The sequence below is a fragment of the Rhea americana genome, unplaced genomic scaffold, assembly GCF_003343005.1.
Source record: "Rhea americana isolate MKP2758 unplaced genomic scaffold, rheAme1 scaffold_37, whole genome shotgun sequence".
In the NCBI taxonomy this organism is placed as follows: domain Eukaryota; kingdom Metazoa; phylum Chordata; class Aves; order Rheiformes; family Rheidae; genus Rhea; species Rhea americana.
In genome coordinates this window covers 3,951,104-3,978,987 of record NW_028186501.1, presented here as the reverse complement: position 1 = coordinate 3,978,987, position 27,884 = coordinate 3,951,104, and the positions used below count along the sequence as shown (strand labels likewise).

The 27,884-nt window shown below is 36.7% G+C and overlaps 1 protein-coding gene across 5 annotated transcripts in view; it reads left to right on the top strand.

Annotated features, from left to right (window-relative positions):
- MACROH2A1 (macroH2A.1 histone) overlaps positions 1-26,877 on the top strand; it is a 53,959-nt gene extending 27,082 nt beyond the window's left edge. The window contains exons 3-9 of one of the 5 annotated variants that reach the window (XM_085312817.1): positions 368-474; positions 1,956-2,153; positions 4,602-4,709; positions 12,919-13,009; positions 17,349-17,438; positions 20,519-20,693; positions 26,148-26,877. In XM_085312817.1, the coding sequence (XP_085168943.1) occupies positions 368-474; positions 1,956-2,153; positions 4,602-4,709; positions 12,919-13,009; positions 17,349-17,438; positions 20,519-20,693; positions 26,148-26,313 (935 nt within the window). In that variant the 3' untranslated portion in view covers positions 26,314-26,877. Of the gene's footprint in view, positions 1-367; positions 475-1,955; positions 2,154-4,598; positions 4,710-11,323; positions 11,424-12,918; positions 13,010-17,348; positions 17,439-20,518; positions 20,694-26,147 lie in introns of those variants that run through there. The other 4 variants (XM_085312816.1, XM_085312815.1, XM_085312814.1 and 1 more) reach the window with 4 other exon arrangements.
- The last annotated feature ends 1,007 nt before the right edge of the window (positions 26,878-27,884 follow it).

Genomic DNA, 27,884 nt, shown 5'->3' with positions numbered 1-27,884 from the left:
GACAAGCTTGAGGAAAAAATACAGGTTTTGTAGAGCTAGTACTCTGACCTCTGATAGGAGGAGAATCCTAGGAAATGAACACAAAGGGACCTTGAGAAGCACACTAAAAAGTCAAGAATCTAGGGTAACTGTTCTAGAAGGACAAAAAAAAAATCACATAGTTTAGACCACAAGACTTCAAGTGTACATTTTGCTTTCATTAATCATAAAGGAAAAGAAAATGAAAATTTTAGGCTTAGATGTTTTTAGAGAGCAGTTAGAAATAATGTGATATAATGCAGGTATCTTTTGTGTGGATGCTAACTAACACCCATTGATTTTTCTTAATGATCACAACGTAATTAAGAAGGGCTTATTTTTCTCCCAGCGGAAATTCTTGAATTGGCTGGAAATGCAGCAAGGGACAACAAGAAGGGTCGCGTCACTCCTAGACACATCCTGTTGGCCGTAGCAAATGATGAAGAATTAAATCAGGTAAGAAAAAACTCCATCGTGTGAGGGCCAGGATTTCCTTTCGGACTTTTTAAATTATCTTTCCATATAGCCAAACTGCAATTCAAGACCTCTGCTTATTGAACAGCCCACCAGGAAAYGGCTCATTCACTCACTAACGTACTGGCTGTGTAACTAGCTAGAGCACTCAGCTTAATTATGTATTTCAGTACATTTAAAATGTGTAAAAATGCAAGAGAGGTGTGTAATGTGACAATTACTTGCACTATTACAACCACTTATGTTAAAGAATGGGGCATTGTCATAACCTCCAGGTACGTGGAGAAAATCTTGTAGWTATTTTTTCTTTTATTTCCCCCTTAACTGGGGATCCAGTGGAACCTATCCTATTCCCATTGAAGTCTGTCATAGTGACCTCAGAAGTAAGAATTCTGGAACTCTTGAGAGTCTGTGACCATTGCAGGTTTCAATATGTCTTTGACTTAGGCACAAAAGCTTGGGTGTAATGATTACAGTGTTGTGGTGTCAGCCAGAGGCACTGGCCAGGATTAATGTCCTTTTGTGAGATGCAGTAAAAAACATCTGAAAAGATACCTTTTCCAACCTTGTGTCTCATGTTGGAGGAGAAAAAAAAATCCCTCAAACTAACCTCCTTTTGCCTCTGTCTTTGGTTTGAAAATTTGATAATACTTTCCATTCATCTTCCCTTTGTAAGCTCAGAGTCTCACTGAGTTGTGGTCGGGGAGCAGTGAACATGAATCAGAATGTAGGAGTACTTGAGGGATTTGAATGTCATCATTTGTGTCCTCCCTAATATTGAATTAGTCCCTATTTTAGTGGTTTTAAATATAGAACATGATATATTTCCCTCATGCTTTTGAAGGTTTAAGTGAACTGCACATTTTGAATATTCATCTGCTTTTCTCCAACTACATTACAGATTTTTTTAAAAGACTGCCTGGTGACTTTTATAGATGTTACCCTCCACTTGAAGCTTCTTAAAAAAAAATAAAGAAAAAAAGAAAAGAAAAAGAAAAAACAGTTAAAAAATGTCCGCTCAGGAAAATTCAGCATTTGAGCAAGGAGTTGTGTTCTTCACAATTTGGTAACCATTGCAGTCCTGTACCATGGACTTTGGGGTTCGGACTACCTTGCAAAGCCTGCAAGTGTGTGGCTATCCTGTGTTTTCCTTCTTGCTGGTTAGCAGTCTTCATTCATGGCTTCACAGCTTAATGAAGAAACAGGTCTTGTGTGAGCCTGAATGATTTTCACAGTAACAAGTATATGTGCAAGAAATATACGTATTCGCTGTGCACTACGTGATCAACTTCATTTCAAACACTTCATATATTTCATTTCTCTTCAGAGATAATACATATTGAGAAACATAAAAGAATCATTTAAAACTCAAGGGAATATAAAAATTTTGCAGTAAATGCCATTTTCTCTTGGTGAGTAAATGCTGGAATTTGTCACTTATCACTTTTATTTTTTTTTATTAGCTGTTGAAAGGAGTCACCATAGCCAGTGGTGGAGTGTTACCCAATATTCACCCAGAGCTGTTGGCAAAGAAGCGAGGATCGAAAGGAAAACTGGAAGCCATTATCACTCCACCTCCAGCAAAGAAGGCAAAATCTCCAGCACAGAAAAAAACTGTAACAAAGAAAGCAAGTGGCAAGAAAGGGGCAAGGAAATCCAAGGTAGAGTAATCTGCTTATTTTAAGCCCAAACAGGTCTGATAGAAGTAGTTCCAGGAAGCATCATGTAAGGTGGATTTTCTGTTCAGGGTATTGTTAGGATAGTGATTTCAATAACAAATGCCCTCTTCCTAGTGTGGGTAGAAGTCTGAAAGCCCTTGGGAATGGAACAGATCTGCAGGACAGAAAGTCAACCTGCAATTACTGCATGCTCTGTATGAAGCAATGGGCTGCTTCATGGTGGGCATTGCCTGGAGGCACTAAGAGGAGGAGGAGGAGGAGGACGTATGGGTGATAGAGTAGGGTTATGGCTTACTGGTGAGTAAACCAAAGGTCTCACGTAGCAGCTGTGGGATAGCTTTGCTGTGACTATACAAGTACCTTAGGTTCGGTGGTGTAAAGTTACTTGGCTTTGTGAAGTAATGTCAATATATCAATATATTTGTCACTTAGAAACAAGTGATCAAAAGTAAAATCACATTAAAACAGCATTCTGCAAATACAGATTTAAGAGAAAAAAAGCATTCTAGGTCGCTTACATTGTACATACGATTCTTTTCACTCAGTGGAGTTCTTGACATTCGAAGAGGGCGAAATACTCCTTCTGAAACAGGATGCAATTATCCTAGAGCAGGTAGTTCAGTCTTTCAGCATGAGAGAAATTGTGTTTATCATGGTTGCACAGAATTTCTTTGACTGAGCTCAGAATCTACAAAACTGTTCCTGTGTTGTTAGTCTGTTAGTCAGTCTCTTTCATTTTTAGACCTGGTGTTTTCAACTCCTAATGATTAAACTCATTCAAAATGAGGAACAGAGGTAGGGAGGGGAAGAACAAGGTGATCAACATGTGTTTTTTTTTGTTTTGTTTTTTTTTCTCTAGGAAAGTAAGAAAAACACAACTGTTTTCAGTTGGTAGGAGTAGGGAATCTTTCTGATGTGCACATGTTTAACAAAGGGGTTTTTTTTTTTTTTTTTTTTTTTTTTTTTGCAAAAGAAGTACTGTCAAACAGTAGATTTACAAATGTAGAAAGAGGGGTACACAAATTTCACCTGAAGTTCACAGAGCATTTGAAAATGTTGCCTTCTGAGTGAAACAAAGCCTCTGTATTCATCCTATATGTTATTGTTTACTTGATCACACTTCTGATTGTTTCACTTTTTTAAACTKTTTTCTTTAATTTTTCTTTTAGAACATCTAGTAGCTGACATTTCAAGTGCAATGCTTCTAATAACCATGCACTAATAATTTCCCTAAATCTGGAATTTTTTTCCTACTTGATTACAAAAGCAGGAAGTCTGTTGTGGGGTTCTGTTTTTCTTCCACACAATAAACTGTATTGTCTGCTTACTATATTGGTATTTGGCTAACAGTAAACTCCTGGGGAATTTAAATAAGACCCATGAAAATCTAATTTTCAAAACATTTGTGTAAAGTAAAGCAAAGTTACAGCTCCTAGAAATACAAATACACCTTTGCATCAAAGTCATCTTAGTTACTGAACCGCAGATTTAATTTTTATGCTTTGGAAAGTGAGGATAGAAGAACAGTAGCTTACTTAGTATTCCAGGTATGCTTTGAGCATCAGCAAAGGTACTTTTGAGGCACCAGATATTTATATAAAAGTACAAATGATGCATTATTGAAAATATGAAATGATTTCTGGCAGCAATTGAATTGATAACTATAGTTCATTCTCTTCATGAAGCATCCTTTTCAAAACGTTTGTAATTCTCATTTTATCTAGTAATTTGATTCAGTCCTGAAACCTATTATTTTACTTCAGTAATATAATGGAGCTGAAGGAATGACAGTGTAAGGGTAGGGGGGGAAGAACGTACAGTTTTCCCGGAGATGAAGGAAAGTGATCAAGTTAACCAAGACAGAGAAAATTGTTCAGCCCATTCCTGACTGCTGCACAGATAGAATGTAGAATGTATTCGTCTGATACTGGCTCTGAGGCCAGTCAGATTTCATAACAGTATTTCTAAAAATACTTCTGTGAAGTCTGTGAGCACCTCATTTYATAGCAAAAAAATTTTGCCTTCCAACTAGTCATGTTTTACTTTAGAATGAATGTCTGCCCATATATATGAATAGGTACAAGTCTTTTTCCAAACAGACTATTAGAAAACTGTTAGAAGTTTGGCATTGCTTATAATTTTCTCTTCAACATTTAAAACATTTGTCATCTAAATTGTGCATTTTTATAAGCAGGAAAGGTTTATGTAGACATACARACTCTAAGGTCCTTTTTCATAACGATCAGCATAGCTTCCTGCAGCAGTAATCTGTCACTTGTTAGACTGAAGGATAGAATCCAAACACCAGTATTTTTGCTGGCATTTTATTGCCTGGTAAGCGTTTATGGCATGTCATATATTGTACTGGTATTAAACAGTGTTTTTTCTCTCAGTCTTGAATTAACTAATCAACTATATTTTTGGAAGAAGAAGCAGGGAGAAGTGAGCAAATCAGCCAGTGCTGACAGTACAACAGAGGGAACTCCTGCAGATGGTTTCACAGTCCTGTCCACCAAAAGCCTCTTTCTTGGCCAGAAGGTATGCTCCTGCATTTTTATAAATGAATACCTGTTTTTCAGTGCTGTTTAGGGAATACCCCTTCCTACTGTCAACCTTTCCCCCAAAGGTCTATGCACAATTGACATTTCCCTATGGAGCACATGTGGAGGTGTATTCTTAAACAAAGAAATTTCCCTGAAACTACTTCTGGAACATTTTAAACATACGTAAATGGGTCTATATGTGCCTACATAATTAAATATTCACATAGAAGGAAAGCCTATGTGCTTGTAATCTATCTCACCTAATTTGTAAACAACATAATTGTTACAGCTAAGCTGCTTAGAAATTATTCTAAGGATGAAATGGCTTTTCCAAAGGGCAGCCCACTTCATTGCTGATATCAATGATTTACAGACTTTTATCAAATTCTATTTTAGACATTTATTTATAATAGTGGTTTTGTGCTTTGTTCTGCTTTGTTTTTTTTACAAAAGTTAATGCTGTGTAACAACAAATTATGCTTTTATGGAAAGCTAGCAGTCAATGATCCTTTTTTTACCTGTGAATGTGTTTTGAGACTTGGGGTGATTCAATACAAATATATATCCATTTAAAGAGACAATTCAATAAGTTAATCTGGTCTCTTATCTTGAAACCTGCCTTTAGTTTGTGATACAAAATTTTTTTTTAAGTAAAACTGCATCTTTCTTCTATCATTCAATAGTCAGATCATTGTATTGTAAATCATAAAAAATGAGCCATTTTTGTCCATTGTGGAATGTATCTCCTTTGACTCATTTTTACTTCATATTGAGGTTGTTCTCCATTTATCCTTGCACAGTTTGTCTGCTAAGTTTAACATGCATGCAAATAACATTATTTTYTGTAAGACTTCTGGTTTTATGTATGTAATTTTGCAGCTAGAACCAGATTGTCAGTTTGGTAGGTTTTTTTATTTGACTAMTTCTAGGGGCATGGTTTTAAACATATTTGGGTTTTAAAAAATKTTGAAGGCTTGATTAGAACCTRAAATTTTTAAACTAAATTACTATTTCCAGAAAGCAAGTACCATAAGACTTTTGAACCTATTTTTGAACTCCTTTTAGTTATCATAGGCAAATTGTAATAAGACTGGGGTTGTGTTTTCTAATAAGCCTGATCCAAAAAAACAATGGGGTTTTGCTGTTAGGTTCTGTGGAAGGGAAATGTGAACTCTGAGACTGCTTTAAGCTATGGGGAACAGAACCAGTGTCTGTTGTAGAGCTTTCCATTGAGTGCCTTGCACTGGGGAATGGACTTTCTGGTTTTCTCATTCATCTGGAGTGCAGCCCCCTGAAAAGATTACTAATACTAGTGTGCATCCCCACACTGTTTCACTGTCAGTTAGCCCTGCATTTTTTCCAATGACATTAGAAAAGCCAGGTGTTAGCCTRTATTTGTAACACAGTATGCATCTAATTAAAGAAAAAATGGAAACCAGTTTTGCCTCCTGAGAAGACTCCAAATGAAATGGATGGTTCTTCTGAAGGATGGGGTATACACAGATATTATTGAGCTGTGTCTTGCATAGATTGTATTTTGCTTTTAACTCCCTGTACAGAATTGTCTTTAGAGGCAGTAAATGCTAAATGTAAAAATCTAAGAGTAAAAGTGTGCTGTGTCTAACAAATACTTTATCTATGAGTTAAAAATAAAAGTCTTACCTTGCTTGAGCTGATAATATATTAATGTATTCAGTCTGATTTACTCCTAAAATAATGCATTTATACCAACTTGAATTCTTTCAAGTGTTCATGGTAAGACTAAAATATGGAAAGCTTAAAATGCAAAGAAAACTTGCACTGTAATCATCAGAGAAATTTTGTTTAGCATAGAGGCAAAAAAACCCCATTATGCTGGGTCTGTCTTAAAACTTTTTCAGAGCATTCTCCAGATATTATTTTTTTCAAAACATACATTTTTCCAAATTATCAAAACATGTTTGATTTTTTTGTGTGTGTGATAAAAAGGCAAAGATAAAACTTTCAGTAACAGTGATGATATTATTGGGACTTGAATGCTTCTTGTTTCCTAAACCTTAAGTGCCTTTTGCATGATCTGGGTGAGACGTTCCTGGGTATGACAGGATGTCTGTTGCTAAGTTTAGCAGCCTGGGACCTCATTGGTGGTGGTAGTTGTTAATTATTTAAGCAACACATGGAAATTTCAAAAAATTGCTTTATTTTTAAAATTTACAAATGCCATAAAACAATTATCTTTAAAAAATTCTAGTGACCTTGAATCAATTAAATGCTTCTGCTTAGCGATTTCTACATGCAATTGCTGTTTAAAAAGRTAGTATTGGTTTTTAAATGTTTATCTAAATCTGTTAAGTCTGATGGTATTTTTCCAGAAAAAAGAATATTTTGTTGTAGTTTTCAAATTATTGCCACATGGTATTCATAAACATAATGATCTAATAATTTTCTTAAAACCGTAGATAGTAATTTTAAGAGTAGTATTGCAGCTTGGCTTTAAGAAAAGTAGAAGTTCCTTAGGACTATGCATGTCACTTGTTTTCAAAGAACATGTGGACAGAAGGTGCTTCCTGTCTGGAGGAGAAATTTTCTCTATTCATCATAGCCTCACTCTTCTCAAATGTGAATTTGGAGGAAGGCAAAACCCCTTATTTTCATGGGTGGAGAGGACAGTGTGCTCAGGTGGTTCAGATAGAGGCCTGAAAACTGACTCTTGGCATATACTTCTGTTTGATTTAGAGATACTGTGAATTGGCTCATCTTTCTCTGTTGCCTTCCCCACCTGTGACATGGAGATACAGTAGTATATATATGTATGTATGTGCATATGTATACATACATATATATATATATGCACTTCACATAGATGGTGGGAAAGCATGATAGGTTGAGACATTTTGAGCTGCTCCATTTGAAAGGCAAAAATATTCTTATTGATCAAAATTACCTTAATTGTTTCTGAATTTAAACACATTGATTTTTCAGTGTACTTCAGTGAGCTGCATGTTCTTAATAGAAACATAAACTATAATGCAAACACAGGAACTGAAAACCAGAAAAAACAACCAAACAGCAGTCAGTGTTTTTCACACCTCCTGTGACCTCCTTGAACACCATAACAACGTGTTTAGTAAACTGGTCTGCAAAAGTGCTATCTGCTAGGTCAGGAAATTATCTACTAGATGTGGAAAAGCCAGGAAATAATCCTATTCTTCCTGTCAAGTCACTCATAAGGCTTAAATAGGAAAAATCTTTCTTCTTGACTCCATGTTTGCAGAAGAAAAATGTTTAAAGAGCCATTAAGAGCCATTAAGCCATTCTTGCAAGAATGGGCTCTCCGTCTTTAATACCTGCCATATTTAATTACTTAAAACGCAGTTGAGAACACTGCAAACCTGACTATTGTTCGGATTTTAAAATATACTGTTATCACATAAAATCATGAAATAACTTTGCTGACATTCAGGCAAATTCAGAGATTCTTCGGGATCAGGAAATGGCAGAGAACCATTCAATTATATCTGTAGAAGTGCATTAGTATTACACCATAAAGTTTTAAAACCTAGTTAATTTTTAAATGATTGTGCATCCTACAAATACCATCCCAATGGAAATCTGATACTCTGCACAGTAACCAGTTCGTTCTTCTGAGATAGTTACGGAGTAGAGGCACTCAGTAAGACCTCAGGCCTGAGCACTGGSATTTGGACTTTAAAAAAGATCTCAGGATGTTGGCTTGCAACAGGCATCTTCAGTTTTCTGTATGAAACTGTTCTTAAGTAATAAAAAAATAAAATCCTCACTTATGCAAAATTTCCATGACTTTAAAGATAATTTTGTCTGAAATAAGAAATCCAGGACTGGCTCAGAAAATACTTATGTGCTAAGTGCCATCTGCATTTTATCTAATGTTTAATTTAAATTTTACCTAAAGTTATGGCTATTCTTTGTTGTATGTGTACTTACAAGTTGTAGCTATTTTTATAAAATGTGGCCCTCTAGGGGGTCACTTTTTTCCTCTAAAATATATGTTTCATACTATTGCATAGTAGCATTTTAAARTAACTTACACAAGGATTTAATGCTACAAGAGAGCTTTTGATGTATACTGTAGTATTTGGCAATTAGATAACAGTGCATTGAACAGTAAATGCAAAATTTAGCAAAATATTCCTTAGCTGCCAGCACAAGCCTATCAGTGATGGTCAGCTTTTTAAGTATTTCTTCTTCTAGTTAAATTAAGATTTAAGTTACCAATTGGTTGCTATGTAAATGCCATATATGAATAGATGCAGAAAGAGTGTAAAGGTATAAAACTAAATTATTCTGCAGCTAATCGATGTCAGGCAAAACCTTGCAGAACACAGGGAATTAGGGAATCGAAAAGAGTCAACTATTACAAAACATACTTAGGTACATATTAGTACTAAAATCTCCACAGAACAGTCTTTTGGTGTGTGCATGTGTTTTGTTGTTGGGTTTTGTTTTTTTATTTCAAAATTCATGAAGTTTCTTTAACATTTTGGTTTGGTTTGATTTGACTTTTTTTTTTTTTTTTTTAAACAGCAGTTGCTTGTAGTCAAACTCAAGACTCAAACTCAACTATAAATAGCTTGCCACGTGTCAAATATTAAAGGATTCTAAACTACTTGGAAAGTAAGCTTTCTTAGATCTTTTTACACATTCCCACACAGACCTGTACAGGGCTGAAGTGTACTCATTTGTAGCCAAAAAACATCCTATTTTGATGGAACATAGTTTACTCAAGCAAGTTACATGAAATTGCAGGCTTTTAAAAAGAAAAAGAAGGGCAATTGATATAATCACATGAATGAAATGGAAATGCTTTCTTTCATTAAATTTAAACGTATGAATGTTGGCCTCCTTAAATGATCCATTCAGTCATACCGGTTTCATGAACTGACTCACATATTCCATGTTAGTAAATTCACATACACATGGAGAAGATTTATGAAAGTTAAGTTTACAAAAATGGATTACAAACCAACAGTTGAAATTCAGCTATTGATGAAAATAATTGCCATGTCTGAATGTATTTTGTTACACTGAAATGTTATACTTCATAGACTGAATTCACTGGGCTTTGGATTAGAAGGAAAGTGTCACTTAATTTCAGCTGGTTTCAGGACTTGCATAAATCAACTGCAAAGAACTTTCTCTTTGATAATTGCTTCCCATATTGCCTAATCAGCTATTAAAACAATCATTTTAAATGCATGTACATGCTGGTTGTGGATATAAGCATGAGCTATAATGTAGATAACGTGCTTCCACATATGAAAGAGTCTGGAAGATTTTATGCACTTTAGTTTTTTTAATTTGGGGATAGTAAACTTGGTGCGTGTGAAATCAGGCTTCCCAACATTGGCTATAAAACAGTGTTACAAACCTCTGGCTTTAAGCTTCCCCACATACCTGCCAGTGTGCTGCCGTTTTTACTTTTGCTGAGTCTGGACTTTAGATCAAATTGCCTCAAATTATGGAATTGTTTCTGTGGYGTGGATCACAGACTGTGATGAGACACCCAAACTTTCGGTAGTAAACAAATCGTGCTATCACGTTACACCTCTAAGCATTTACAAAAAACATGCTCAGTAGTATGTTATGGCAGTGTCAGTCCCTTACCATTGATGGCCTGTTTTCCTCATTTGAACTTGACTTCTGACTTTATATAATAGTTTGCAAATCTTACTTGAATTGTTTTGTTAGAAGTTGAAATCTGCACTTTCTCATATTTCATCAAYTTTACTTTTTTAAGAACATGAAGTGCAGTTATGAGGCTAATCTCTAGATTTTTTTGCTGACTTCCTCACCTTGCTATATGCCCATGATAAATCCTAATTCTGTAATGATTAAGGTAACAATTTGGAGACTTGCTTAAAATACATGGGTGGAGCTCATATGCAGTAGGGAGGGGAGTTAAAAATGCTATTTTCATAAATGATTAGAGGGAATAAAGCAAATAAAAGGTCTCCACTGGACTGCAGAGTACCTATATTATAAATGATAAATACATAACAGAGCCTATTTAAAGTACTTTACCAGCCATTCCACAAAGGCAGCAGAACTGTGCAAATGAAACTGAAGAGACTGTTATACAGACTATGGTGACCAGTAATGTGGAAAGAATAAGCATGTCCCCTTGTTAGGATAGAGTTAACTACAAAGACAAATGCGTGTTTTCTCAAAGACATGCTCTTGTTTACTGGTTTAAAAAAGCAGGACCATCCTTTATCCAGTTTCAGTTCTGAACAGTCATGACACATTCTTGTAGCTGATGTATAAGAAAGGGTTGGAGCATCTTTCTTCTATACTTTGAGGACAAACATATACCCTTTTATAATGCAAAAACAAGAATCTCAAATAATGGCCAGCATAAAGCCAAAATAGAGCTTGTTAACAGGTACATCATTTTCTTCCAGAGTAAACAGTGTTTGAGTCTTGTGTTTGAATTTTTTTTGATAATAACCCTCCTTTACAACCTGCCTTTTATTTTGCATATTTGTTTGCAGTGATGCTATCTCCATCTGTGTTGCAAAGCTCACTTTTCTGCAGCTTCTCTGTGATTTCCCAGCTGTCCTGTTATTTCCCACCTCATGCTTTTCTTTTCAGCTGAACCTTATTCACAGTGAAATCAGTAATTTAGCCGGCTTCGAGGTGGAGGCCATTATCAATCCTACCAATGCTGACATTGACCTTAAAGATGACCTAGGTAAATGGGGCATGGGTTGACACAACTAACGGTCACATGGAAATTATGGAACCCAGAATTTACTCTCTAGGAYTTCACACATTAAACTAAAAGCAGAAATTCAGATCTTCCGAGTTTTGTTCTGTTGAAGAACTATATTCCAAAGACTTTTCACCAAATCTGAATATTTGCATGTATTGCTAGTCTTCAAGTTGATTTTCATTAAAATGATTTAAATTCTTTTCCATAATGATCATATGTGACTGTTAGCTATTTTGGGTGGTTTCTTATGTGGATTCTTTGAGGACTAAAATACTTTCTTGTCAGGTTGTTTTCAAAATAAGCAGTTTCTCCATCCTAACTGCAGCTTCTGKTTTTTTTGTTGTTTTTTTTCCWGATATTCAGAGCAGGCGTAGCAACTTGTAGAGTGGGATGATTAAATAGTTAATTACACCTAAATTTTCTTTCTACCTTGATTTAATTCAGTCAAATAATTTATTTTTATTATGCTTAAATTGCTTCCTCTCTGTGACTTTCACATCCTGCTGAAAACAAATACCGATATTAGAGCAACATAAAACTTGAAGATAGACAGTTGGTGTGTATCGCTTTTAAAGCTTCTCACTTGTTTCAGATTTTTTTTWAAAAATCCTTCTTTGACAACAGCCTGTTCTTCATCAAAAGTAAAAAAGAAATGTTTAAAACTTCCTCAGTGATACAGCTCTTAATTCTTCTACTGCTGCTTTTCCTAACGGAAAGTACATGTGTAAATTAACAAGGAAAAGATAAAAGACGGCAAAGTTATGAATCAGCCATCTTCATAAATGTTTGTATTTTTATATCTGTCCCAAACAGATAGTATCTTGTATAAAGAGCAAAATTTAAAAAATAYTCTGCTATAGGAAAAACTGTATGCCCGACACATAATTAGAAAATAAGTCTTACCTCTAAAGTATGAGATGGATCATTTATAGTTTTAAAGAGAATACAGTACAATCCTGCCTGCAAATATGTGGCTTTCTCCACATGAAGGAGACTGTCATTTTTAGAAACTAAGTCATGAAACATTGTAATTTTTAAAATTAGTGCCTGTCAGTTTTTTGATGCTGACAAAGTGGAGAAACTAATTATTTTGTTTGGTTTGATGATCCTGAATTTCTTTCTTAAACAGATTCCATATTTTAGTGTCATGCGCTATGGGGTACTGGTTGTTCTAGGTTTCTGCAAAGTGAAATGGGGTATTAGCTGATTTTAAAACTTTGGAAATGATCTCATGTGATTGCTCTGACTTGTCATTTTAACATTTATTTGAACATGTCATGCTCAATATTCCTCTTCCTGTTCCCTACACCCCTTTCTCTACACACACCTGCACACACAACTCAGCATACTCCTTTGGCGCAAGGTTTGGAGGTGTACAGGTAGGAAAATATGGACGTTGGTACATGTGTAAATGTAGAGCCTGTGCTGGGTCTCTGTCCAACGTGGTTGATATACATCTGTTTACCTGTTGTAGTTGCAAGTTGTACAGGCTGACATTGCCACGATCGACAGTGATGCTGTCGTTCACCCGACAAACTCTGACTTCTACACCGGTGGTGAAGTAGGTAATGGAAAGTTCAGTGCTGCGGAGTTTGTATGTGTGTGCATGGTAAATCAGCAGCCACAAGCTTGTTGTAGCTATGCAGATTTGCATTCATTTCTCGCTTCCAGCAGTCCTGACCAACAATAAAAAGAAATGAGTAAGTGCAAACTCAGTAGACATTTCTGATTTTTATCATCAAATCAGACTTTCAAGAGTAATAATAGAATGCACCACCAAAATTTGAAGTGCAAGAACAGTATGTTCAACACAGGCATGTGACCAAGGAAAATGAATTGCTGCATTATTTGTTTGACATGTTAAACACATTGTTTTGAATAAAGTTTGAGTCTTGATTTCTGACTAGATTTCTGACTGGTTCCAGTACACTCTCTTCATGCCAAGTTTCAGATGTTCACATCTGACATGCTGGATCTCACCCATCTGGAATTTTTGAACTCTTAGGATCAGTTAGTTTTTTCACAATTTGTGGAACAGTTTAACCTTCACAGTCCTGCTGAGCTGCCCTTATAATCACAGGCACGCATGTCTAGTGTTGCTACATATGTTTTTCAGGTGGTCATCTGAACTACACTGATGAGAGAAGGCATGATAGACTAAAAGACAGAAGTCTTAATTCAGTATCTTATGGTTCCCCTGAGTAACTCTTACCTTAGTATGCCCCTGTATGCACCTTTCAGTGCAGTATTTCAAAGGTTTTCATAAATGGTTAACAGTATTTGTTGAACTGCCTTGGTAATTTAAGAAGGCAAATCAGAAGTTGGGCTGAACAAAAAAGTTGCTGATAAGGGTGATGACCTACCATATTTTACAAAAAAAGTCACATGATCCTAGCCTCGGTTTTACATCTTATTTTAACCTCATCATCACTATGCARATGGTGTCCCTTCTTGCCTGAGGCACTGCTTCAGTACTGGCTTGGAGGGACGTGTGTTCTCCTGCCGAGCTGGCAGGTTTTGCAACACCTGCTTTTTCTGAAGGAGCTGCTTTTTGAGTAATGCCTGGASAAATGCAGCTCTGTATATCCTGTAGAAGCAAGAACAGCTGTGACTTGGCTGGCTAAACAATCTTAGGCAGAGACATTAAAAGAAGAAAAGTGTCATAATAACCCTGTATCTCAGGAATATGCTTCTAAGGTCTGTCAGATTCATTTAGCTAATGTGCTTGTCTCTTATCCTTTGACAAATGCTTTTGAAGCTACCCTACAAAGAAAATTCTCAAAGCTGCACTGCTCATACTTTAGTGTAGGTTCCTATTACCTCTGACTGCTGTAAGAAAGAATAGAAGTGCACAAATGCTTAGCTGCCAGTGATTAACTTTTACCCATCTAAATTTTTTTTTTAATTTTTATTTTTTCCCTAACAATTTAAATGTATTGGGGGCTTATCTTGAGAGTGTTAGAGCCTAAATTTCTGCTAACGCTGTTTTCAACACTGATATCAATGCCTGCTTGGAAAGCATGAGATAATGACCTAATTCTCATGGGAGTGACACATATTTATGCCTATGAGTAAATAAGCTACTAACCTTGAAGCTGTGAAGCAAGACTTCCATCAAGAAACTTACTGATGTAGTGGAAAATAGTTAAAATACAGTATGTCCTTTCTGGGATGGAGCTAATATACAACATTGTTCTGAATGTAATTTCATAGTAAACCTTCACTATTAATTATAAAAAGAACATCATTGTGGATTAAATGCAGAAAACACCACTGATTCATACCAAATACTTCTGCTCTTTGCACCAGAACTGCAAAGAGAGTTAAATTTATGTGACATAAGCTGCTTAGGTTGTTCATTGCTTTTAATTATAAATTAATTCCCAGTAGAAGGGAAAAATCTGATCTTTCTAAATTGAATTAAACCAAACTAGGCTAAATTCCATTAAACGTACAACAGCTTTGCAATGGCAGAGAAATAACCTGGTTAACAGATCTCTTCTGTTTGTAGGTCTGTGCAAAGCTTAATTATGTTTCCCCTTGAAACAAGAGATATTAAGGATTGAAAATGTCTTGTGTTTTAGGGCTGATCTGAGTTCACAGACTCAAGTGGAATATAACTGGACTATACATACATATGTGTGTGTACATATATATACTTGAGTTTATATATATATATATAAACTGGACTGATAAGGAATATATACAGCAAGAATATAACTAGAATGGAGGACTGTCCCTATCCATACCCATCCGTTCCTTGTCAGAGTGATTTTCCAAAACCCTAGTGTTTGCTGTATCTATTAAACAGGTTCAGCAAAAGGCACTGTATATCAGGCTATCTGGCATATAATAGCATTATGCTTTTGAAATGCAACATGTTTCTCAGCACCTCTGTTCTGGGGGTAGATCTCTTTTCCTCGCACACTCTTTTAAGACACTTTTCTGCTACAAATACAAACATTAATGTCTTAGCAATCTGTAATAAAGTGTCTTCCACTCAGTTGCACAGGCATAGATAACTTTGAGTTTTGGAAAAATCTTAGTGAGGAGTTTGTCTAAATAAACTTAGACCAAAGTGTTTATATAAAAAAAGCTAAAATGATTACAAGGAGCAAATTAAACTCTGACCTACACAGCCAAACCTTGCATTCCAGCTTTCGGCAAACGCTCATTGTGAATTAGTTATGAAGAAAGCAAAATAAAAGCTTTTTTAAAAAAAATTATCTTCAGCTTTTTACCCCAAAGACAATAGACTAYATATAGCAAAAATAGAGGTAGGGTCCTAGACATTGGCTGCGAGAGCTGGGCCTCTTTAGCCTGGGGAAGAGAAGACTGAGAGGGGATCTTAYCAATGTGTACAAGTACCTGAAGGGAGGGTGTCAARGGGACGGGGACAAACTCTTTTCAGTTGTCCCGTGTKACAGGACAAGAGGCAACAGGCAGAAATTGAAGCACAGGAAGTTCYGCCTGACCCTGAGGGGGAATTTCTTCCCTGTGAGAGGGACAGAGCACTGGACCAGGTTGCCCAGAGAGGCTGTGAAGTCTCCTTCTCTGGAGATACTCAAGGCCCACCTGGATGCAACCGTGTGTAACATGCTCTAGGTGACCCTGCTGAGCAGGGAGGTTGGACTAGATGATCTCCAGAGGTCCCTTCCAACCTTACTGATTCTATGATTCATAGTTTTTAAGTGAAAAAACAAGTACGTTCAGTTATTTTCAACACGCTTTTAATGTTCATTTTGGAAAAAAATTGAYGGTGATGTCAAAGCAGAAACATCTTGCAGTGCTCTTAGAGCTATAACCCTATTTAGTTAACTAAATCTTGGAGGAGGGGCTCTGCTTCCTTGGGCATGTAGTATGTGCACTTCCATCAGAAAATGCAGTTTTTCTTTCTTCGTCAGTGAAAGTAAGAGGTTTCACCAAACAAATGTCTAGACTTTTAGAGATCGTAGTTCTGAATTTTTGGAAAACAGTTTTCAAAGTAAGAAATCAGAGCCTTTATGATTCCACTGCTTCTTACTTATCTATCTTTATAATTAATATGCATAGTGAAAATTTATTTGGGATACTTATGTAGTTAGGAAAATGCTTTCTTGGGCTGTTTTTTATATTACTATCTAAAACTAGAGCTGCAAAATAAGATCTAAACCATTTAGTGATGGACTGCCTTTGTAAACTGCATACCTTTTGGTTGCCCTGAAACACTGCACAGCTCTTCTTTTCCCAGACTGACTTTGTCCAGCTCCTTAGCAGTAGTTAGAGAAGTTCATTGGAGGAATATGTTCCTTAGAGATTCTCCTTATTTCTGAGGCTCTTCCTCTTGGTTAAAGGTGGCTCAACAAGCTGGGCAGTTACCAAGTAAAGCAGCCCGCTGCACTCACGAGACTGTTTCATTCCTGGTGCCACCTGTTGGGGTCAGGGACCAAGATCAGGTGAGTTTCAAATTCTTATTGTGGCAAATGGCTCTTTAAAACAATTTATAAGAGAGAGGGGAAATGAATCTTAGGGGAAGGAATTATGAACCTTCAACACCCTTGAGCTAGCACATTCTTCTGGAACATGTCACACTAACAGATGCTCGTGATAAAGGAGGAGATAGGGATGTCATGTCAGATGTAGTGACATTAAAATCAGAGTCTGAGAATGTTAGCAAGGGATACAGATGTGAGGTTTTTGGGTTGTTAGGGTTGTCGTCTTTGGTTTTTTCTTTTTGTTGTTGTTGTTGTTGTTTTTAATGACTAGCTAATTTTGAAGTCCCAAAAGGTTTAGATCTTACTTTGCAGTCCCCAAAAAATGTTTGGGCAGAAAAATCTAGAATTATATAATTGCAAGTAATGATCAGTCACATGTGTGCTGTGGAAGCCTGGGATCAGAGGAGTAAAATAACAATTCTCTGTTCAGGGAGCACTTTGGAAAAGAAAGGCGGCAAGGAGTTTGTGGAAGCTGTCATTGAGCTTCGCAAAAAGAACGGACCATTGGACATAGCTGGAGGTGAGGTTCTGCGCTTCGGGGGGCCACAAATGAGCACGGTGGGCAGCGTGTTCTTGCTGTGTGCCGCAGTCTTCACTGCAGTAAATTAACCAAGCTCCTTTCAGCACAATGCTTGTGTGAGAATCCCTTCGGGTTCACGTTATCCCCAGACAGTATTGCTGGGTTATGTGATATTTGTATTCTCAAATGTTAAAATACATACATAGCATCTCAAGTAACCATATCAAGGCATCTGGAAAATGGTATAGTGATGCAATGTTACAAATAAGAAGAAGCTGTTCACATAGACACACACATACGTTAATTAGGTGCCTATTTTCATGAACAGATGAAGTTCAACCCTGTTAAACGTCTGCTTTTCTGACTATGACTAAACTTAAGCACCTCCTTAAAATTAAGCATCTGCTTACATACCTTGTTTAGTCATCGCTRTAAAAGCTTATGATTTTTCAATGTCTTGTTATCAAAATTTGTGTAATATCTGAGAATAATATTGTAAAGTAGAGTAGGAAAGTTTGATAAATCACAGTATGTAATTTTACACCATCTGTGAAACTGCTGATACATGTTGTTCATATAGARCTCTGATTCTGCCATCTGTGTTTATGCTATGAAAATAAATACAGTGCGTGTAGTTTTGTAAATGAATTCTAACTAAAGCTGAGGAGGAGATCTAAGACTTCAGCTGTGACAGGAGAAATTATGACTGTTTACTTCTGGTGCTTAATGCAATTTTTTTTTCCTGGATTGGTTTTCATTTAAATTTTTGATAACATTTTCTTGGAATTTTTGTTTTGCAAAAAAATGTAGAATCAATTATTCGCCTGTTCTTTGCTCACTTCTGTACAATATTCCTTATCAAGCTATCCGGTAGCTAGGCCAAARTGTTCTCAAAACTAGATTTCAAATTGGAGAGAGATTTTTTTTTTCTCAGCCRCCAATTCATTCCTCAGATTTGAGGTCAGCTTGGCAGTTTTAGACTGAGGGGGAGCAGAAACTGACTGTTAGAGACGTGTTAGAGGGCTCTAGAGTAGAACTGACACAACTCATTTCCACAGATTTCTCAATTATATGGATATTCCTTTAATCTACCAATAACCAGGATCCTTACTGTGCATATAATAGTAATTAGTCCAGAATTTGTCCATGTTTTTTATTAATAGAAATAGTATCATGTACTTTTCCTTTCGGAATATTTTTATGTGAAATAAGTGAGCATTGCTTTTGATAATTTAGAGGTGTCCTCAACAGAATCTTAATGAGTTAATTAATTACTACCCTAGAAAACACTCCTATCTCAGAAATACTGAAGTTGGTGATGTGTATCAATACAATATTTTATTTTTCAGTATGGAGATATCATCAGCATTCCACATCTGACTAGAGAGATGTCAGCTGCTTTTATTAGTTTTTTCTTGGATTTATGRTGTATTCTGAATTTGCCAACGTTTTAGATGCACATTATGACAAATTAAAATTGCCTAACACTGAGATTATTCAGTATATTGAGAATCTACAAACCTATAAAAATATAAATGTATGTGATTCCAAAGTCCCTTAAAATTTACACTTCTGATTAGTGTAATTCTGATTCAGTCACATTGCCACATGAGAAAGTCTATTTTTTCTTTTCTGCAGCAGCTACAGAATAGTATCCATATGTGATGATAAGGCYCCAGGAGTTATTTCTATGATATTTTTATAGCAAAATGCCTCATAAACATTCCAGAATGGAGTAGAGAATTTCTGGCCTTTAAGCACCTTTACAGACCTGATTTTTTTTAATTACTAGTATTTTTATTATTGTTTTTAAAGAAGCAAGATCCCTATATGTGTATGCCTGTGTATACCTATACATTTATRAGCATGTATGATTATATCCCAAAGCCTCTTAGAGGGCTGATGCTCTGTGAAGGTTCRGTGCATGCTGTTTTGAGACTACACGGTTTTTGTTCCATGAGCTTGTGAAAAGAGTATTTTTCTTCTGTCCTTCTTTTAGCAAACCAAAGTTACAAGTTTTTAATTGCAACCGCAGACCTGTGAGTTCAGAATGGCAATGATCCTGTTATCCTGTTTTCTGGCAGGCAGAGCWCAGTCTGTTGTTGCTCTGTGATGGGAAGCAGTGAATCCAGAATATGTCCTGCTGGGAGAAAGCCACTATTCTGGAGACTCACTGACTGCTGGTAGTTTGGCTGCAGGCTCTCCCGTGTCTGCTTAATCCCCACACATCCATGTCTGTATCATGGGATAATATACAGTTAGCACGGTGAAAAAATCACTTTCAATTCTCTGTACATACAAGGCCTTGCCTATTGGTATATAAGCAGAGTGGATCAAACACTGCAAATCTGTAAATGCTTCCTGTCCAACAGTCTGTCAAAAAATATGATGAAAGAGGAAAACTAGAAAACGACATTGTTTAAGCAATCTAAGATGACCCATACACAAAAAGTTTGAATAAAACCAGGCCCAGAATGCCTCCTTTACACTTACTCAGAAATCTTAAATAATTCACCTCTTTTCTAGCCTTCCTTACCAGTTTGCAGAACACCAATAGCTTTGAACTGATCCCAGTTTGGCTGCAGTCTGATCAGAAGCTGACTAAACAAACTGTGTATTTAGCAAGAATAGCTAAAGGGCACAGAGGTCATAACTCTTAGCAGTGTATTATCCTGACATTTACTGTAGCTCTGCAATAAAATCGGAACCAAAGCAAGATCATCCTTTGAATGGGTTTACATTCTGACAGATTACTGCCTTTCTGCTTAGACGTTACACAAGTTTGCACAATCCCCAGTATAAATGTGTTTCCTTTGATGTCAGTCATGAATTCTTACTCTCTCTAAAATAAGCTCTATTATAGCTATGATTTATAAATTACCACAGTGAAATGCAGCTGGAAATGGAAAATGCAAAGTCTCTGTAATCATGTTGTATTTTAAGCCAGTGTGATTTGTAATCTAAAACATTCACAGGGGCTAAAGGAATGTCTGTCAATTGTTTGCTATTTTAATCACATATGCACTCTTTTAATCCTAATGAGAGGAAAGCAATTAAATTTCACTTTCGTTTCTGACTAGCTGTTGTCAGTGCTGGCCATGGATTGCCTGCAAAGTTTGTGATCCACTGTAATAGCCCAGGCTGGGGCTCAGACAAATGTGAGGAGCTACTGGAAAAGACAGTGAAGAACTGCTTGGCTCTGGCTGATGAAAAGAAGCTGAAATCAATTGCATTTCCTTCAATTGGCAGTGGCAGGTAAGGCTGTTAGGCAAACCCTGTACTTGATGTCAAACTGGTCACATTTTCTAATGCCATCACATATGTTCCAGTTCTTTTTTTCTACAATAATAACACTATTCTTGTTCATTTAGATCAATTCCCTGAATTAAATATTTCTTGTAGATTCATTCAAGCTGCACATGGAACCTAGAATATTCTCCTGAATCCTAGTTTAACTTTGGCAGGTCTAGCAATGATCCTGCACAAACTTAAAGCATACACATAGGTTAATATACTTTTTAAGAGCATATTAAAAGACTTCTTTTCACTCTATCAGTTTGTTCATATAAATTGAGGATGTGGAGGACAGCATGAAGAAAAGGGATCTATTTAACCTAGTTTTACTGCATAATTAAACCTACTACTATATATGCATTACATAGGATAGTCAGAAGACATGTCTTAGCGTTAGTTTAAGCATCAGGCTTGAAATGCCTTGATTCTAAGGATTTGCAGAGTCACTTCAAGCATTCTCCCAAAATCCATAAGCTGAATTCCACACAGTTTACATCATGGAACTCTTCCAGAAAAAARGGCCTTAAAGTCTTTGCCAAGATTTTTGAAAGCCAAAGTCTAAAGTTAAGGTCCTCTAGCTGTGATAGGACGTTTAATGCCTTTGAAAATTGGATCACATTCCTAAAAGTCTAAATATGGATTATAATTTTAATTAGAGGCTCTTGGGGAGGCAGAGGGGTGCAGCTGGACCATTTGGCCCTTAATGGTTGCTCAGTATAAAGACCAAGGACCAAATTCATGCTGAATTACAGTGGGTATTTAACCCTAAACAACTGCTACTTTGAATTTGCCATAGAAGTAGTTGGCTGGTCCTCTTCAGCGAGAATATTATTCCCATTGTGCCATGTTGCAACATGAGATTAATTCCTGCATATTCCGTGTAGGGCAGAAAGTATTATTTGAGCTTTTGGGGTGAATGCCAAGAAAGATATAGAAGTTTCACTGGGACAATAAATTTAAGCAGCTTGCATCAGACTGAGCTTCAGAAAAAGGTTGATGTACATGAATGACATTTTAAGGAGGTAACATAAGCCAGCTTTGTAGAACTATAGAGAAAATGTAGGATTCATACTGACCAGCTGAATTAGCTGTCAAGTTAGTTGACTAGTCAGTAAAAAGAGGAGCTCTTCTGGACAGTAATCCAGCACAACTGAATTAGGCTGGTCTCTGAATTGCTTTTGGGGAGAAACTATATCCCTCCACTGACTATAGAGTGTCTGTGGAACAGTTTGTTTAGATGTCTAAAACGAGGCCGTATAAAGTATCTTCCCTAGAGTCCTTTTTTCACTGGATAGCTCCAGTAAGAAACCATTCACAACCGTCGTTGTGAAGTAGTTGCTTCATGTTGGAACATGATGAAACCCTGAATAATCGTATGATTCACATTCTGTTATCAAATCTGGTTACTGACAGACAAGATTTGTGGCTGTGTTGTCAACTTGGCATATGCACATAATTCTCACTCAAGCCAACTGAAGTGATGTTTTTGAARGATGGAGAGGAATCAACAAGCCTTGGGAAATACATGAGGTTTTATATTTTCCCTTTTTTATTTAGAGATATTCAAGCATAAATTAATTTTGAAGAAAAAAATATATTCTGACAATACTCTACTTGTTTTCATAAAGTCAAAAGCATAAAAAATTAAAGCTTTTAAGGACAGCAAATGCCAAAGACAGCACATGTATGCAGCTGTTCTGGTACAGACATCTGTCAAGCAGACATCACCCAATAAACCCACATAAACAGTTCCATTCTCTTTTATGGTTGAGGAACGGGATTACATGAGGGCAGTTCAAATAAATCATGGGGGGAAATAAAATAGCATGTTTGTAGCATTCAGTGGGCCAGATGCTTAGCCACAGCCAACTTGTGGAAAGCACAAGTTGGGTGCTGTACAAAGGTAGCTTGGAGTTCACTCTGGTAGGGCCAGCAGGAGAACAGGGAAAGAAGAATTTGAGATTGAGCATAAAATCATGCTCTGAGTGGGAATTTCATTCTGAGGCTCTGACTTTGATCTGAATTGACAYTGGCTTGGCTAAAGTCTCAGGCTGCCTTTTTATGAGAATTTAATTCAGACCAGTAGACTCAAGGCTTCTTGCAGCCCACACATGGCCACTGGTCAGTGTCCTACTTGTGATTTTTCCACTCTCTCTTTCCCTTTTTTGAGGCATTGGCCCTAGTCAGCTTCCATGTGTGCATGCCTCCTTGAAATTGGAGGCAGCTCTGTTGCCATTTGCTCTGCTGTGACCACCTTGCTGGAACACTACTGGAGTGAAGGTCGTAGAGCTTCAGTGTCCCCTTTGAGCCTCTCAGTGTTTGCCCTGATTTTGATGCTGACCTGTATGACTATTCCTGCTCAGCACCAAAATTCTTTGAAGGCCCATTTAATATATGCCAGGATGCAGCATCCTTAAGTAAATAGCAAGTGATCGAATGCAGAGGCATACTGACTCCATGCCCTTTCCTCTGTGTAAGGCAACAGTAGGAAGTAGCTTCTGTGTCCAAAATATGCTCTCAGTGGGTTACCCTGTCACATAGCTAATTCTTCCTGGACCGGCTAAATTGCCTTTGGAAAAGTACAGGTTTTTTCACAATACTTCTTGCTTTTCTTTATTTAAGTAGAAGTAATTTTAGTAAAAGAAAAAATAAGAGTATTTTCAGAAAGGAGGGAAATGGCATGTGCTATTTCATGTCATCATTTTTGAAATATCACAAGCATTATCTTCATGCAGCATATATAGTATCACATTATATGCAGCACTACCACAGAATTGCTCTTAAAGTGTATTTTATGGTAAGGTAATGTGCAGTAAGTGGTCCATGACATAGGTAGTTGCCTTTCTCATTTTGCTTCTTGCAGCATGTAATAAGAGGGAGAGTACAACAGTATTCTATCATCAGAGTTTGGTGATGGTCCAGTGAGCAAGTGCCAAGCCATACTGCACCTGTTAAAGCCAGAGGCGAATTTAGCCCTGCTTCTTTGAAGAGCAAACACTAAGAAACTCAGCTGTGTGTGTAATCTGCAAAGTATTAATACTATTCCTCAGTATTTTAGGACAGTATCACACTCTATAGTCTAAAAGAAGGTGTGTTAAATGACATCTCTATTTCCCCCATTTCCCTTTCCCATGTTAAACTTCCTTGGAAAGAAAAATGTAATTGTTTGCTGTTCTTCCTTGGAGACATTGCATGCTGTGCTTGAATTCAGTGGCAGAACTTCCATTAGTAGAAGATTCTGAATTCTTCTGCATTCTTTAAGCTTGTTATACCGTTTCCATCACTACAGTATTCCAGTAGCCTAGTGAGGGCTGGAACTAAGATAAATCTCTCAAAGCTACAGTTTAATTGCTGTAATGTAGATTTATTTAATAGATGGGGAGCTTGGAGATTTGTACAGAAATAAGTAGCTTCTATGAGGAAATTGGTCTGAACTACAATAAGGAGAGGGAGAAAGAAGATATAATTTGTAGTGAGGTGAAACATTGGTAGCAGTCTGTAGAGAAATAAAGGTGAATTTATGTAACTGGAAAGTATAGTCTTTACAATCCAGGAAAACATGCATCTTTAAAAGCCTTTCCTCTGCTCCTTTCACTTCTCTTCTTCTTCCTGACAAGTTCATTAAATTAATGTTGTTGCTGTAGAGACGCACAACTCTATTAGAAGACTGGATCACACTCATCAGACCTGTCACAAAGAGGTTCATGCTACTTCAGTTGCATGCAGCCTGCTGGTTTTCTGCTGCTGCTGTCCATGAGACTCCCCTTCCTCCTCCTCCAAAAGAGCAGCATTAATTTCATGAGCTCTTCCAACAAGAGCTTCTGTGCTGAGGATGCTGGCTAGCATAGTCCTCTTGTGACCAGTGGCAGAAGGGACATTGTATAAGCCTAGAAGATCTTCCAGAGAGATTACTTTACCCTCCRCATCATTAACTCAGACTGTGCCACCCTTCCCACTGCAGTTGCTTACTGAGAAATTTATCCTTGCCATATATAATTATGAGCAACAGATACTAGGAAGATGTAATACAGACAGAATAATTAGTTCCATAGACAGTCATACTCTGCACAGTAGCTGCATTCTGCTAGCTTTCAGGTGACTATAGCTTTAGTCAAAAACAGCTATTGTTTCTTCCCTCTCCTAAAAATTCATCTACTATAATAAAGGAGGAAAAGAAATCACTAAATTAATGGAATTAGAATGATGAACAAAATGGATGGAAAGATGGACAAAATACTGCTGTTATTAAACTTCCAGCTGTCAAGTACCATCCATCTTTGAGTATTGAAAATTCTTATGAAAATAGTTTCACTATCTCCTTATTATCCTATAGCTAAGAAAGATTCAAGTAGATCGACACTTTTTAACAGGGAGTATTGACAGTGTGTATGTGTACGCGTGCATGTGTCAAGCAACCAGGTGATGTTCAACAGGGCTCTTTCAAATTGCACTGGGGTACTATTCTGAGCAGAACGATCACATCTCATCACCTTCAGGTTGACTACTGCAGTGCACTTCACTGGGGCTGCCTCAGCAAAGCTAGGGCAAGCCTGCGTCATCTYGACCATCTTCAAAGTAGTTACCAAGGGTAATTCCAGGTTTTAACCACAGCCTATAAAACTCTCTTACAGTTCAGGTCGTGGCTTTTTTCAAGCCATTCTATGTGTGTTTGGCTTACATTAAGATTAGATGAGACTTTCAGACAACAGCTACTAGATGTAAATGTGAAAAAGCCTGTAAGTGTCCCCAGGCTGTGTATACCTTTCTGAAATTCAGCCATGCGCAAGTTTGTCATCTGAGAAAGCACTGTTGYCAGTGTTTTTTCTCACTACCAAACTACCAGAACTCATTCTCTCTTCATTTTCAGTCTGTAGCAAGATTTTATAAGTAACTTGTTTAATGTTTTACTATGTTATTAACCATTAATACTGGTAAAGTCATTTTTGTTCTTTGCATCTTTTCATACTTTGTTTTCGGTATCCCTTTCTGTTTTTCTTCTTTAATGGTTGGTCTCTTTTCAGGGTAAGTCTAACTGTGCAACTCTAACATATATGCAGCTTTCATGAATGCTTTAGCCTGCTTGGGCATTGGTTTACTTGTCTGTCAAAGGAGGGTAATTGAGCCATCAGATATTGTAAGGTTCAACCTGTTAATGAGTATGGACTCTATATTCCACTATTTTGGAAGTGCTTTTTTTCTGCAAGYACCCTTTTCTAAAAATTGTTTGAACATTTTAAGTCCGGCCTAAACAAACAAGTTTGTAGCTTCTAATTCAGCTTGTAAACACCTGCTCTGTAGCTTTATTTACTGTGCTGCATACAAGAAGATCCTGAGCATTCCTTGCAAGGTTATACTACCAAATGCTTGTTTGGCAAGTTTTGATTTTCCTTTTTTTTTTCCCCTCTCTCCTGCTAGAAATGGCTTCCCAAAGCAAACGGCTGCTCAGCTGATCCTGAAAGCCATCTCCAGCTATTTTGTGTCAACAATGTCCTCTTCAATCAAGACGGTGTATTTTGTGCTCTTTGACAGTGAGAGTATAGGGATATATGTGCAGGAAATGGCCAAATTAGATGCCAACTAAGCCTAGAAAGCTGCAGTACCAGCCCACTTACCTGTCATCCTCTTCCTCCCCAAATCCTTAACTCATCGTGAAGCAGAGCATCCCTCATTTTAAATTTTGCTCATTTAGGGGAATAAAAGTGGTTTTTTTGGTTTTGTTTGTTTGTTTTGGTTTGTTTTTTATTTTTCTTTCTAAAATGTTTTATGTTGGCACTGATAGTTGGCATTACTGCTGTTAATGCACTGTATACCAGGCATCGTCTGAATTTAGTGTAATCTAGGAGATTTTATAGTTTTATTTTAATGAAGTATGGATTGAAGCAGAAAGCTGTTAGGAGTATGTAGTCTTCTACTTGTGAAAGAATCAGGCAGACCCTATTTTGTAACTGTGTTGTGGTGCTTTATCAATACATTGAGTGGCGTTCCTTTCATTTTTTTTAAAGAACAGATGCTATAAACCTAATTTGTGTTTGTTTATTGTCTTAATGATAAATCTGGAAGAAAAAATACAGAAGCCCTGTTGTCCTTAATTATATTTACAATTTTGAAAATGTGTGAATTGATTTAGTAAAATGTTTGAACTGTTGGTGGTGGTGTATTTGAATTAATTTTTCTCTTAAGCATTCATTTTATAAATTCTGAACAGTTAGCTATGAAAAGCATGACAAAATACCAAATCCAAACTAGTGCACTGCTTGGAGATGCTGGGCGTCTTGCAGGTATTCGCTGGATTTCTGCATGCTGAGTGACTTTCCAAATCAGATCTTTTTCCAGTGAGCAATCAAACATTTTCTTTTCTTTTCTTTTCTTTTCTTTTCTTTTCTTTTCTTTTCTTTTCTTTTCTTTTCTTTTCTTTTCGCTGCCTGCACACACTGTATAGATTCTTTCAAACCCTTCCACTATTCCTTTGGGTTTTGGAGGTAGTTGAGTAATTTTTTTTTTTTTTAAGTCATTCTGGTTTACACAAATCAAGATACAGGATTCAAGTAAAGTCTGGGAGTTTTTGAACTAGTTCCAGTAATTTAATATTAGTCTGTTTGAAGCTGTTTTGTATTTTTTCCAAGTATTTATGAGCCCAGTTTGTACTGTTTGCCATATAGTTTGCACAGCTGAAATCCATACCAACATAAACCTTTACAGAAGCCACTTGTTTTTGTACTTTAGGAAAGAAGAGGCTACATGTTCAAAAGCTATTTCATATGAATGCTATCTCTGAATGGGAAGTTCTTCCTTTGAAGTCTTCAGCCTACTTTCTAGATAGTAGGCATACGTTTTTGATTTTTATTGAAAACTTCATTTGCTGATGAAAGAGTACTTAACATTCATTCTGGATTGATCCAGAGCAATGAGTGGACTGAGTCTGACTCACTGGTTTCAGTAAACTCAGAATTCACTAAGATATGTATCCTGAATACCAAATAATAAAAATGTGTAGCTGGAGTTCCTGCAAGAATTTGTATTTTTGCATCGAATTCTGGATATTTGTAACTTTGGTATGGACTGCTGTAAAGGAACAACAGGAACAGCAGAAGATAAATTTTAAAATAACTTTGTTATTTTAAATACTAACGTTCAAATGTTTTAAATAAATTA